This window comes from Mycetomoellerius zeteki, unplaced genomic scaffold (genome assembly GCF_001594055.1).
Source record: "Mycetomoellerius zeteki isolate Tzet28-1 unplaced genomic scaffold, Tzet1.0 scaffold560, whole genome shotgun sequence".
NCBI lineage: Eukaryota > Metazoa > Arthropoda > Insecta > Hymenoptera > Formicidae > Mycetomoellerius > Mycetomoellerius zeteki.
The window spans coordinates 57,535-69,820 of NW_017257567.1; the positions used below are offsets into that span (position 1 = coordinate 57,535).

The 12,286-nt window shown below is 32.5% G+C and overlaps 4 protein-coding genes across 7 annotated transcripts in view; 2 read left to right on the top strand and 2 right to left on the bottom strand.

Moving 5' to 3' along the window:
• gek (serine/threonine-protein kinase gek) overlaps positions 1-4,119 on the bottom strand; it is a 29,386-nt gene extending 25,267 nt beyond the window's left edge. For 2 of the 3 annotated variants that reach the window (XM_018456170.1, XM_018456172.1), the window contains exons 1-8: positions 3,897-4,119; positions 2,686-2,867; positions 2,168-2,347; positions 1,766-2,037; positions 1,356-1,655; positions 1,090-1,233; positions 876-998; positions 592-800 (exon numbers count right to left, since the gene is read on the bottom strand). In XM_018456170.1, coding sequence (XP_018311672.1) covers positions 592-800; positions 876-998; positions 1,090-1,233; positions 1,356-1,655; positions 1,766-2,037; positions 2,168-2,347; positions 2,686-2,806 — 1,349 coding nt within the window. In that variant the 5' untranslated portion in view covers positions 2,807-2,867; positions 3,897-4,119. The remainder of the gene's footprint in view (positions 1-591; positions 801-875; positions 999-1,089; positions 1,234-1,355; positions 1,656-1,765; positions 2,038-2,167; positions 2,348-2,685; positions 2,868-3,896) is intronic. The other variant, XM_018456171.1, reaches the window with a different exon arrangement.
• Positions 4,120-5,280: 1,161 nt separating this feature from the next.
• On the top strand, positions 5,281-5,883 carry LOC108727889 (uncharacterized). The gene is made up of 3 exons (XM_018456176.1): positions 5,281-5,509; positions 5,581-5,728; positions 5,803-5,883. The coding sequence occupies exons 1-3, from the start codon at positions 5,285-5,287 to the stop codon at positions 5,811-5,813; spliced, it is 384 nt and encodes a 127-aa protein (XP_018311678.1). The 5' UTR covers positions 5,281-5,284; the 3' UTR covers positions 5,814-5,883.
• LOC108727890 (uncharacterized) lies at positions 5,443-6,239 on the bottom strand. Its single transcript, XM_018456177.1, has 3 exons — positions 6,088-6,239; positions 5,821-6,010; positions 5,443-5,522 (listed from the first exon to the last, which is right to left on the bottom strand). The coding sequence occupies exons 1-3, from the start codon at positions 6,222-6,224 to the stop codon at positions 5,505-5,507; spliced, it is 345 nt and encodes a 114-aa protein (XP_018311679.1). The 5' UTR covers positions 6,225-6,239; the 3' UTR covers positions 5,443-5,504.
• Positions 6,240-8,055: 1,816 nt separating this feature from the next.
• LOC108727888 (uncharacterized) overlaps positions 8,056-12,286 on the top strand; it is a 5,657-nt gene continuing 1,426 nt past the window's right edge. Inside the window, exons 1-4 of one of the 2 annotated variants that reach the window (XM_018456174.1) lie at positions 8,056-8,232; positions 9,849-9,982; positions 10,050-10,845; positions 10,925-11,574. In XM_018456174.1, coding sequence (XP_018311676.1) covers positions 9,853-9,982; positions 10,050-10,845; positions 10,925-11,574 — 1,576 coding nt within the window. In that variant the 5' untranslated portion in view covers positions 8,056-8,232; positions 9,849-9,852. The remainder of the gene's footprint in view (positions 8,233-9,848; positions 9,983-10,049; positions 10,846-10,924; positions 11,575-12,286) is intronic. The other variant, XM_018456175.1, reaches the window with a different exon arrangement.

Sequence of the window (12,286 nt, forward strand, 5' to 3'; positions counted from 1 at the left end):
AAATTGACAAATTCGGCGTACAGTAACGCTATTCGCAACAACCGACTCGATTCATCCATTCAGTCCTACGGTTTGTCGTAAATACGGCGATCAGTTTTGCTCAATAAGCAAAAGTACGATACGAATGGTGCCTTGTGAATGGCGTTTCGAATGCCGACGATATTATCGCTACGTAAAAAGCAATAAACTTTTATCTGCTTCCAAGATTGGTTTCACATTGATATTTGCATCAAGCAAAATATATCCGCTATCAATTCTCGATCAGACTGGCTAGCAAGATCAGTGTAATATAAGCGACGCAAAATATATGAAAAAGCTAATATTTCTTTTTGTAAGAGATGGCTATAATATTGCGAGAATTTTTACAAAACGACAGAGATTTCAGATACAAATAAGCGGTATTTCTCGCAGTATTATATCTGCTTTATTTATCTCTATCGATATTAATTGTTACTCGAATCATATGACTTTTACGTCTTCTTGTAACATAAAAATCAAGGAAATAATGGAACATGAATATTCGTGAGCATCACGCCGCGTATGGTTATATAGCATAAATATTAGAACAGAAAGAAAAGACACGTTACATACCTTCCTTGCGTAAAACTAAAACCAACAAATGGTAAATGAAGCGCAGAAAAGGCAGAATTCGCGGCTGGTGGAACAGCATCGGAAGTGCGAACATCAGTATCATCAACGTCAAAGTTGGACGTGTCACTAGGTGATGAAACTTCAGGAATGTACGGCGCAGTGCTATCTCTCAGCGTATCCCAATCGACTCCATCGAACCATGGATGTTTCTGCATTTTTAACAAAAATAACATATAGGATAAAATCTTAAAATATGCAGTCATGATTATTACAGTGAAAACTACCTTAAAGTCATCAATTCCATTTTGGCCTAGTCTAAATTCAGAGCTGCAAATCAATTTCCGCATCAGATCTTTGGCTTCTTCAGAAACATCATACATAGTGTCCATAGGAAAATCAAAACAATTCTACGAAAAGAAAATGTTAATTCCAATTATTAGCAATGAATAAATGTTGTTTTAATGAAAAAAAAAATCTATAGGAATTTTAAAGTTTTACCTTGTGATTCATAATTTTTCCATAAGTCTCGACTAGAGATTCTGCATAAAAAGGTGTTTCGCCATAAAGCATTTCATACATACACACTCCAAGAGACCACCAATCGCATTCAGGACCATATTGTCCTTGACCATCCTCCATTGCCTAACAATGTGAAATATAAAAGATAATGCAAATATGATAAAGTATATAACATTACGCATATGCGAACGACGAGCAAGAAAGGTCAAAGTAACATATCTCCATTCTGCAGAATAATGTATTACCCTCAATATCTCTGGTGAAATGTAGTCCGGTGTACCAACAGCGACATTACTTTGCACCGTACCATCCTCGAACAGTCGTAAACAAGAACCGAAGTCAGCTAATCTGATATGACCATTCGCATCCAATAAAACATTATCGGGTTTTATGTCACGATGTACATAGCGTAAGTCATGTATAGAACCTATAGCTAGCACCATTTCTGCTATGTAAAATCGAGCCATATCCTCGGGTAGGCGATCCTCGAATTTGCTCAGTAACGTTAACAAATCTCCTCCGCAATAGTAATCCATGACCAGATACTGTAGCAACATGATACAAAATACAAAGCAATACAATCAGTCATCACAATTAGTGATACGAAGGCTAGTCAATACTTTTTACCAGAGTGTGCAACGTAAAGCGATATTACCAAGTTATTGTCATCTTGAAAGGCATAATGCAGATTCGTGATCCATCTGCGATCACCATACACTAATACGTCCCTTTCTTCTCTAAAGCACGCTGTTTCGGCACGTTTTAACATTTCCCATTTGTTCAAAATTTTCATAGCAAATACCTTGTCCGAGCCGCGCATTCTTACAACGCATACTTCCCCAAAAGCACCTCTACCAATGACTTTGACGATTTCAAAGTCCTCTCGTGTCAATTGCAAGCTTTTGATGCATGAAGTTATTGGTTTCACTGCAAAGAACCAATAATGTGATCGATATATGTATATACCTATGTGTATACAACAGCCAAATACAGATGAGGTTTAAGAACCAAGACAAAATTATCATCTCGCCGAGATTTAAAAGGAACAATCCCTTACCAAACTCAATAAAATCGGAAACAGTCTTTTCACGGCGTAACGAAGAATTGCAGCATTCGTCGTATAGCACAAGCAAAACATCAATAAGTGTCTCAATCGAAACGGTATGACCGGCTCGTCCACTTGGAGCAGAATCACCGATAAATAGGCCTTCAAGTTGACATAATTTTCCTCCTATGCCTAAAAAGAACATTTATATATAAATATAATATAAATTAGCTAATAAAAAAACATATATATACATATAGATGTTAAAGGCGCATATCTATATGAGCATACACAAGTATATCCATACTTGTCCATACAAATATATCCATATTGCAAAATGCTTCTTACATTGCAATATGGATATATTTGTATGGACAAGTATAGCTATACTTGTGTATGCTCATATAGATATATGCCTTTAACGTGTATATATATATATATGTTTTTTATTAGCTAATTTATACTAATTACAATCTTTTGTAAAATTGTATCGTGAGATATATATATATATGTATGTTGCATCATATTACCATTGTTGGAAAGTCCTTTCGACATAATGTCGGGAGGAAGATGGCCATAAAGATATCGCGACGAATCTGACATGTCGCCTTGTAGATAACGCTGTTTTTTACCACAATCTACAGATGACATTTCCACTATTGTTACTCGTCTTTACTTCCTTATACGACATTGTTATATTTCGCTAAAATTCCTGTAATACAAATAATTTCTCTAAAGGTTCTCACATTTGCAGTTGTATAACGTAATGATCTCTTGTATACAAATTTCAGACATATATATAACATATTTTAATTATAACAAGGTTTTAACATTTTCCCGAAATAAATCCACTGAAAACAAATCTATTTCTCATCTTTATACAGCTGCATTTTTGTCATAAATCAAAAATTACGAAGCAAAAAGGAATAAGATAAAAAGATAATTAAAGGTATTGAAAAGAAAACAAAGATACACATGTAGAAAAAAATGGAAAATGAAAATAGCTAGGAGCAAATAGATAAAAATAAATTTAAAAGTGTAAACTCTTTCCTTCGTAAAGATGTTCCCATCATCCAAATAACTTGAAAACATTAATAATCCTAGTTCAATAATATTGAGCTTCTGGAAGAAATGGTAAAGTTTCAAAGAAATCAATCAGTCGACACATTAAAAAAATATGAAACAAAATGAATCTTTCCTTTCATCCTCTTTACCTTTGTCGTTTAACAAATAAAATTATCGGTACGCTTAAATGCGCGAAACTCCAGTTTCATTAATTTCATTCTCGATTATACGTATCTGGATCATTCACAAAATTGAAAATTACGTAACTGTTACAAAGATAGATGAAATATTCGGCGAAAACGCGCAACAAGAGAAACGCATCCGAATAAAAAAGTACGAGGGTAAAAATAGTGCATCGAGATGGACACTGCATTCGCGAATGGAATGTGGACTGTAAGAAAATCGTAATAAAGGAATGACGTGAAATGTGAAATGAACGAAATGCACGGCGCGATACAACGCTGTCGTCAAACGTTTACGGACATAAGATTCCTTGTCGCGTATCGTCCTAAATTTCAGGTTTATAACCTCGTCAATGGCACACCACAACCACAGTGCCATTCGCGAATAAACTCGTGACGTAAAGTTTTCGTTTATCGCACAAGCTGTTTCGAGCGAAGGGCTTATCTCTCACCGGGATAATCTTCCAAGCAACCGTTACATCGATACTGTGTACCTGTCGAAATGACGCGCCCTGTTTTCGATCTCTTCTTCAATCGTTCATTACGCGCACCATTTGGTTATCACAAACCATCTTGTACAGCCATCTCCGAACACCAACAATTCGATTGACCCCCCTAACTAGTAGGCATCCGCAGAAAAAATATGGCAACTCTACGTCATTGAATGGAAAAATGATAACCAAACCATAGATGGGTAACGTTATTCGCTATTTCAACACACTCAACCGAATTAGAGGTCGCGCAAAGTCAATTTTATAGTTTTCGATTGGGAAAAAGTTAGTGCGCACCAGTGCGCACTCAGTTCACACCAATACTAGATGAGTTCCATAGGTTGCACTGAATAGTGCAAGTTCAAAAGAACACGCCAAGATTTTCAGTGCTAAAGCTGAAGTGCCATGTTGTAAGATTGTAAGGACTTGACTAGACTGCAGGAAGAACGCAGAAAAATAACCTCGACATCTCATGTTCATCAGTAATGATTTTTTACCATATGTAATTAAATAATATATAAGATATCAAGAATATCATATATGTACATACTTATCAATAATTGTACATTTGCATGCTACAAATTACAGATTTGCTTGTCCTACTGTATATCCTTTTATACTGTGATGCACTGATATCCTATATATATATATATATATGTATCCAGTGCACTGAACTGGCACCGTCAAAATATCTCGTGCCACTTAGTGCACTGAGTGCACACTACGCGAGTGTCGTGTGGTCATATCAACACGTGACACTAGCCAAGTGCGAATTGGCACTGCCAATCGAACACGCTCTTGATACTGGGTCTGTTCGCGTTGCTTGCACTTTTGACACTCGGCATCTTCGCTTTCTCTCTTTTCAAGGCCAAATATATATCTATCTCATTTTAAGTGCAAAAATATTTGGGGATTTCATGCAACGCGAACAGACCTACTGAGTGCAGCCAGTGCACCCCAATCGGAAAAGGGTCTTCCTCGAATATTTTCTTTTTATCTAAAACAATGCTTCTACCCGTAAAAACAAAAGTTACAATAACAAAAGTTACTAAAAATCAATCAATAATTTTTTTTAATAAGTTAAAAATCACGTATGTTTTGAACGCTCATTTATTCGCGCCATATCCTGCTGAATCGTGACGTCACACGCTATAAGCCAATCACACTTTCTTTTCGCTCCTCTGTTTTTTAATAATTTTTAATAATTTTTTGGCCGTAAATGAGTATTGCTAATATTGATAAATGGATCTTATGAACAATGCAGATAATTTAAATCTATAAATATAATTTTTTTATGACTAAATATTCACTATTTTATTAAAATAAGTTAGGTTAGGTCGGTGACAGCTGTTGTTGACAGTTGATTTAAAATTTACATAAACCGATGTGAAATGGCAGAAAATTTGCAGAAACGAGTAATGGCAGAGAAAAAAAGAAATTACAAGTGGTGTTTTGTGCCTTCATGCACTCAAAACAATATCTGTTCTCCATCAACAATTTTCCTGTCAGTGCCAAAAGGAGAGATTCGAAGAAAATGGTTCGAAATCTCAGGCCGAACTGATGCTTCAACTATATCGCTGACTAGTAGTTTGTTTTGTTGTGAACACCATTTCAATGTAAGTCATATACCTAAAATATAATAAATTAATCCTAAATAATTCAAAATAAATTGATTTTATGTTTGCAGTTAGAGGAGGATGTTGAAAATTACATGCAAGTCAGGTTCATTCCAAACGTACTCATTCGCTTAAAGAATGGAGTTATGCCGACAAAATTTGCTTGCCAGCCTCATCGAGAAACATCAGATGCAAGCAACATTAATGTTATTAATATTGGTATCATTCAAATAAAAATTAATATTATCGAATTACATTATATGTGAATATAATAAATAATGTAATACTTACAGATCGTCAGTAATACTTACAGCTGCACAGTCTTCGCATCGAACATATTCGACCTTGTCTATCTCTTCGTTAACAAGCATCGATACAGAGTAAGGTTTATTATTTACTCTATGTTCAGGACATATTTTCCCTCGGACTTGGCAGAAATTACCTTCACGTTTTACTTCAACGTATCCCACAGCTGCATCACCATAATCTTTATCTTCAGCCCTGTAAAATACAGATATTGATTGTGGAACTATATTAAACTTTTATATATATTGAATGTATGTAAAGTGTGTAAACACCTTTTAGCTTTAACACCTCTTGTCTCTGCCACGTTAAAAAATTCATTTTCACTAAAAAAGTCAGCAACCATTAAAACGTTTAATTTTGGTAAATTATCCGATTGAGCTTTAACAAAACCTGTAATATTTCTCGCCATGTTGTAACTGATTACTTAGGGTGCGTTCCGTTTCTTGCATGATGTGCATAATGCATCATTTATCCTTGTTTAACATTCGGTGAATAACAAGGATAAAAGATGCATTATGCGCATCATGCAAGAAACGGAACGCACCCTTAGTAATTCGCATGATCCGTTAAATATCACATTTGTTTTGTTTATATATCTTATGTATGTGTCATTTACATGAAGTATGTATTTACAACGTTTAAACTTACCGGGCTCTGCTGAATCGTGACGTCACGGCCAATCATATTGCGTTCACTCCCCACTCATTTTTTAAGCACTTTTAATCGTTTTTAATAAAAAATCCTATTATTAATATCACTTTAAATTACTTTTAAGTTAATAAAAAGCGTATAAAGTAATTAATTATAATTTTTTTACACATTTCAATTTTTACAAATAAGACCCTAATATTAGTGTCCCTAGAAGGTAGAGTCTAGCCACATATCCCTCAAAATGGCATCAGTAAGGTGGGGATCATGTGTGATAAGTGGTGAAGATCACGTCTTTCTCTAAATACATATCGCGGACATACGTATACCTTTTTAATGGACATTAATAAAGAACACAAGGACAGTCGAACACATGGTAAGTTAAATTATTATCGTGTTGCGACTCGTCAATTTCACATTTGTTGTAGAAGTGTAAAATCCGTAAGTAGCTTCCTAACTTAGCAAATAATAACATCACAATATATTAATCATAAAAGGAATTTTATTATCCAATATACATTATTTACAGAATACATAAAATGCCTTACTGTTGCGTATTGAAGCGTTTCAACTCATGGAAAACGGGTCATTCAATGCATTGTCTGCCAAGAAATATTGAAAAAAAGATTTTATAAATATTGTGTACTGTCTGGATTAGGCTACAAATATTTCGAAGCGTTCATAGCCTTCATATTTTAAGCAGATTGTAATCTATATACATATATAAGCGCGATTTCTGTACTGTGTGATTGGTTACGCCATTGTGAGGGAGTTTTGAGATTGACCAATGAAAATAATCACGGTGTGCGACCAAACTCTACCTTCTAGGGACACTAGTCAATTTTAGTAATTTTATAGAGGGTACTAAACATGGCTGACATGCTATAAAACTGCCTTTGAACTGTCAAATAAGATAAGATAAAGTAATATAAAATTATATTTAAATGAATCGTATCAATTCTTTGGAGGGAATATTTATGTATTAATAAGTCAGTTGATTAATTGTCATTATAATCGCTTTTGCGTATCACCATAACCTCTTAATTTGCACTGCTGTTAACGGAGTAAAACTTTACTCGATGGTAAAGATTCTCGATAAAATTATTCCTGAAATTTAAAAAAATATTATTGCATTATTCAGATAAATAATTCTGTATGATACGTAGAAGAATTTCATATGGTTTATTCTATGGAGTATTCCAACTGTTTGAAATGAAGTAATTTTAAAGTCATTTGTGATTGCTTGTTTGTAAATTAAAACAGAAATGTTTCAAGATAAGATATTGTATAATTGCAGATACGATTGCAATATTATGTTCTTACATTCAAGAAACATTGCAAAAAATGATAATTGTGAAGCATATATATCTACTGTTAACGAACAAGTAATCAGGGCTTTCTGTATAATACCAGTAATAACAATTTAGCAGCATGGATACTCATACTTTATTATGTATATATAATATTACCTTACCCTTTCACGTTTCAAATTTGTCAACTCGAGTAACGTACTCTGACTTACTCTTTCCCCCACTACTCCGGGTTCTTTAGAGTTACTCGGAGTGAATTTTGGAACGCACCCCTGATAAATCTAGGACTCTACGTATGTACATACAACATGCACCATAAACGTAGTTATTATACTTGAAGTATGTTTATGTATAATTTAAAAATAACAAGTTATCTAGTTAACAATTCTGCATTGTGTCTGTAACGCCACTAGTATCGTTCAAAATTTTTCACAGTACAAAATAGAGACTAGCGACTGCGTAAGTACTCAAACGACATTTAAGTGCTTCTAACCTTTTACCTTCAATTAATGATTATACACCGGTTATTCATAATTCATTCATAATTAGTACGAATGCTTTAACACACGAAGTTGTATTGTAAGATTATAATTTCAGTTACAATTGCAGTATTATTTCGTCATTTATTACAATTCCCAGAGAAAATTTCCATCAGGGCAATTTTATGTAATAGATTTTCAAAATCAAATCCAGACATTCTGTAGAAATTTTCAAATTTTCCGGAATATATTTTTTTTCACCTATTCATTATTAAATTTGTATCATTAAGGGTAACTAGTAAGATTATCCAATCACCAAGGTTGGCAAGTAACGCGTTACTTGTAACGCCTTACTACTTTGTTGATCGTTACCTTGTTATAATAACAATTTGATAATGACATTGTGAATTTTTTATGATGGTAATGCTAACATCAGAGTTAGAAAAGTCAATCGTTACTTATAATGGATTGAAAAAGTCATTCGTTACTGAAAAAAATAACTCCTAATTTGTAACGCGTTACTCGTTATACTTATAATTTTTTCGGTGTAACGCATAATAGTGACAAGTTACTTTTCAAAGTGACTTTTCTAACTTTAGTACAACCTTAGTGTTTAGTTAGTTAGCGTTATCGTCATAAAAAATTGCAACATCGTCATCAAATTGTTTACTATAAAAAGTAACGACAAAGTAACTGAAAAGTAACGTTTGCCAACCCTGTGCGCGGATTGCTAGATTAACAGATAAACTTTATCAAAAGATGGAACAATTGGCCTTAAATTTGAAAAAAATATAGTTTTTATATTTGATAAATGAGGTAAAAGTTTGATAACATTTATGAGGTTTCTCCTTCAAATAAGCTACTTGTGCAGCTACTTCTTTTAAGATAAAAGTTCATTTATTTAAGTTATTCAAATAATGAGATATAAATATAAAGGAAAACGATACAGAACAAAATTCTAAACGACTAAAAATTGAAATAATTAAGAATAAATAGAGATTAAAAATAGATAAGAAATTATAAAAGTATATTATGTATATAATAAAATCTTTATCTGCTTCAATTTAAAGATGTCGTTTACCATTTTTTTTTTGCTTTTTTCTCTTTTTATTACATAAAACTTATACATAAGAAATAACTGCGACAGTTCCTGCAATTACTTCTTCAAGGTACCTATCATGGAACATGTCGGAATGAATTCCAATCGGAATTATTCTGTTTTCTCTAGAAAACACAATAGAAATCTAGGGAACAATTGAATAATTCTGATCGGAATCTATTCTAACTTTTTCCATGATAAGTACCCAAATCTTTATACTATCCATCTTTTCCAACGTTATCACATTCTTTAAATGCATAGCCTTATTCATATAGCAAACTATGCATATGTGTCGTACTGCATATTTATATATGGTCAACATTGACCTAGCATTGGTTATCATTGCATTAACCAACATTGGCAAACATTGATCATATATCTTCTAGAGGCTCCTTTACGAAATAGATCATACTCTAAATGTGCCATATTAAAAAATTAATATTTTTTAATTTTTTAAATAATTACTGTCACAATGCAATAACAGCTTTATTTATCAGCAAAATGAACGGGACTTTAAAAGGACTTCTGCGATTATATCCAATAGCACGCAATTGGACAGTCCTGTCGAATTATATAGTACCATTACAAACGATACAAAAAGTATCAAGAGTTTATAATACCAGTTTGACAGGTAATCTAATATTTTACATACATTTGTAATATAAACATAATATTTCAACAGAACGTATGTTTTTTAGATCGTACACAGCTGGAGGATTGTATATCACCAATAGAAAAAAATTATGTATCCATTGATTTCAAGCCATATAAGTATATGGAAATATTGGAGAAGGTAGCAAGAAATTATACAAATATGACTGTACACAATGCTGTTGATGCAATATTTGCATTATTTAAAGCTCCTAAAAACCTGGAAGAGGATGTAAAAGATTTGCAAAATATTAAACAGCATATAGGCTTTATGCGCCTGTGCGAAGTGTTAAATAAAAATATTAGACTTATGAAAATCAACGAAATTATTATTAGTTTGAGAATGTTGATATATTTTAAGATTTCAGCCAACTGTGTTTTAACTCAGTCATTATTGCAAATGATTCGTGCAAACGTAAATGAGATATCGCTTCAGGATACGATCAACATAATTGTGATACTGAAGAAAATGGATAGTACACCATTGAGAGATGCTTTATTGATAGCGCTGCCTGTCGTTTTTGAAGCACAGTTACCTACAAAATTAGATCCAGATAACATTTTTATGTTGACACAATCACTAAGATTTATATGTGAAAGTAGTATTAATAATCCAAAAATACAAAATACAATACTGAAGTCATTACAAAAATTTGAAAAAGACCTGGATGTACAAACAGCTTGGTCTATATTTTGTAGCTTATGTGTTGCCTCTTATCCATCTCCAATGGCTTTTGAATTGCTATTTAACATTCAGAAGACTTTAATAAGTGATGCAAAGCAATTAAGTATTCAAGAGATAATAAGTGCACTATATAAATTAATACTGGTCACTGCAAGGAAGTATGTCATCTTTATAAGATTCTCATATTAATATTTGGCATTGTGAAAATAAAATATTAACATTATATTATTATTGCAGCAAAGAATATGGATGCAAGTTTTACAATGAAGCACTGGTGGATGCTTTTGTCAATTCAGCATTATCTGCAGAAATTCCTTTTGACAATAGTATCTATTTGCTGAAAAATTTGAATGAGCTAAATTACGCTCATATACCCTTTCTAGAATATTTAGCAGCAAAATGTTTCGAGCAGCCAAATTTATTAAAAGACGCATCATATTTGAGAGTATTTGTTTTCTTAGAAGGATTAATTAATGCTGATTACAAGCCAGTATTTTGGGATATTATACGAGATGCGATATTGGCGAATAAAGTGAACAAATTTGATGGCAGATCTATGATTAAATTTGCTCTATATTTGATTGCATTAGATTGTTATAGCCCATGTTTAATCAGCAAAGTCTTTACTCAAATTATAAAAACTAATGAACCAATGAAGAATATTCATATGAGAGAGTTATTACTTTTGTATCAGAGTATTAAGACGCTGTATCCTATGTATAATGGACCGTGGCCATCGCAAGATATACTTGAACATGCTGTAAGCATACAAAGAACATTGCATCCCATACTTCCCACATCTTCCTTAAAAATGGCATTAGAATTAGCATTAGGTGGTCCTCAGTATATTCATAACAGTTTGAGGACAAAACTTGGACATTACATTGGTAAGTTATTAATAAGAATAAAGTTATTCTCTGTATATTTAATATACTATATTGTTATGGAAGGAAAAATATCTTTTGTATGTATGCAATTTAAAAATATTTAATCTTTAAATAATATGTTAATTTTCCATAAATTGATAAACATCCATTCAAAATGCTAATATAATTTAATAATTATTAATTTATACGCCGATATGAATTTTGACCAAGAAATAGTAGTATGTAATCCCGAAAATTTTTGACTTGCTAAAAACTAAATTCGTAGCCGAAATTGCTCCATCACGTTAGGTTCCGAGATATTCCTTAAAGTGTCAAAAGGGTCTATTTCAAGATTTTTTTAGATTAGCGTTTTTAGATTAGGATATTTTGTAAATCTGATGTGATGGAGAAATGGGCTGCGAATTCAAATTCAGTATGAAAAAATCTATGAAAATCATCTATGATTATAAATGGGTCGACATAATATAATAAAAAATATTAAATATATTGCAAGTATGTTACCATCCTTAGTCGAACAGAGTTACGAACATGAATGTAATGGTTATGAATTCCATGTTCTTTTTATTTTTTTATTATTTTTAATTTGTTTTTAATTTTCGAAGTTTTTATTTTTATTTTTTTTGTTCTTAAATCTTTTTTGTACTTTTCGTTTTATGCATATATATGGCACGCACGCACGCACGCACGCACACACACACACACACACACACAC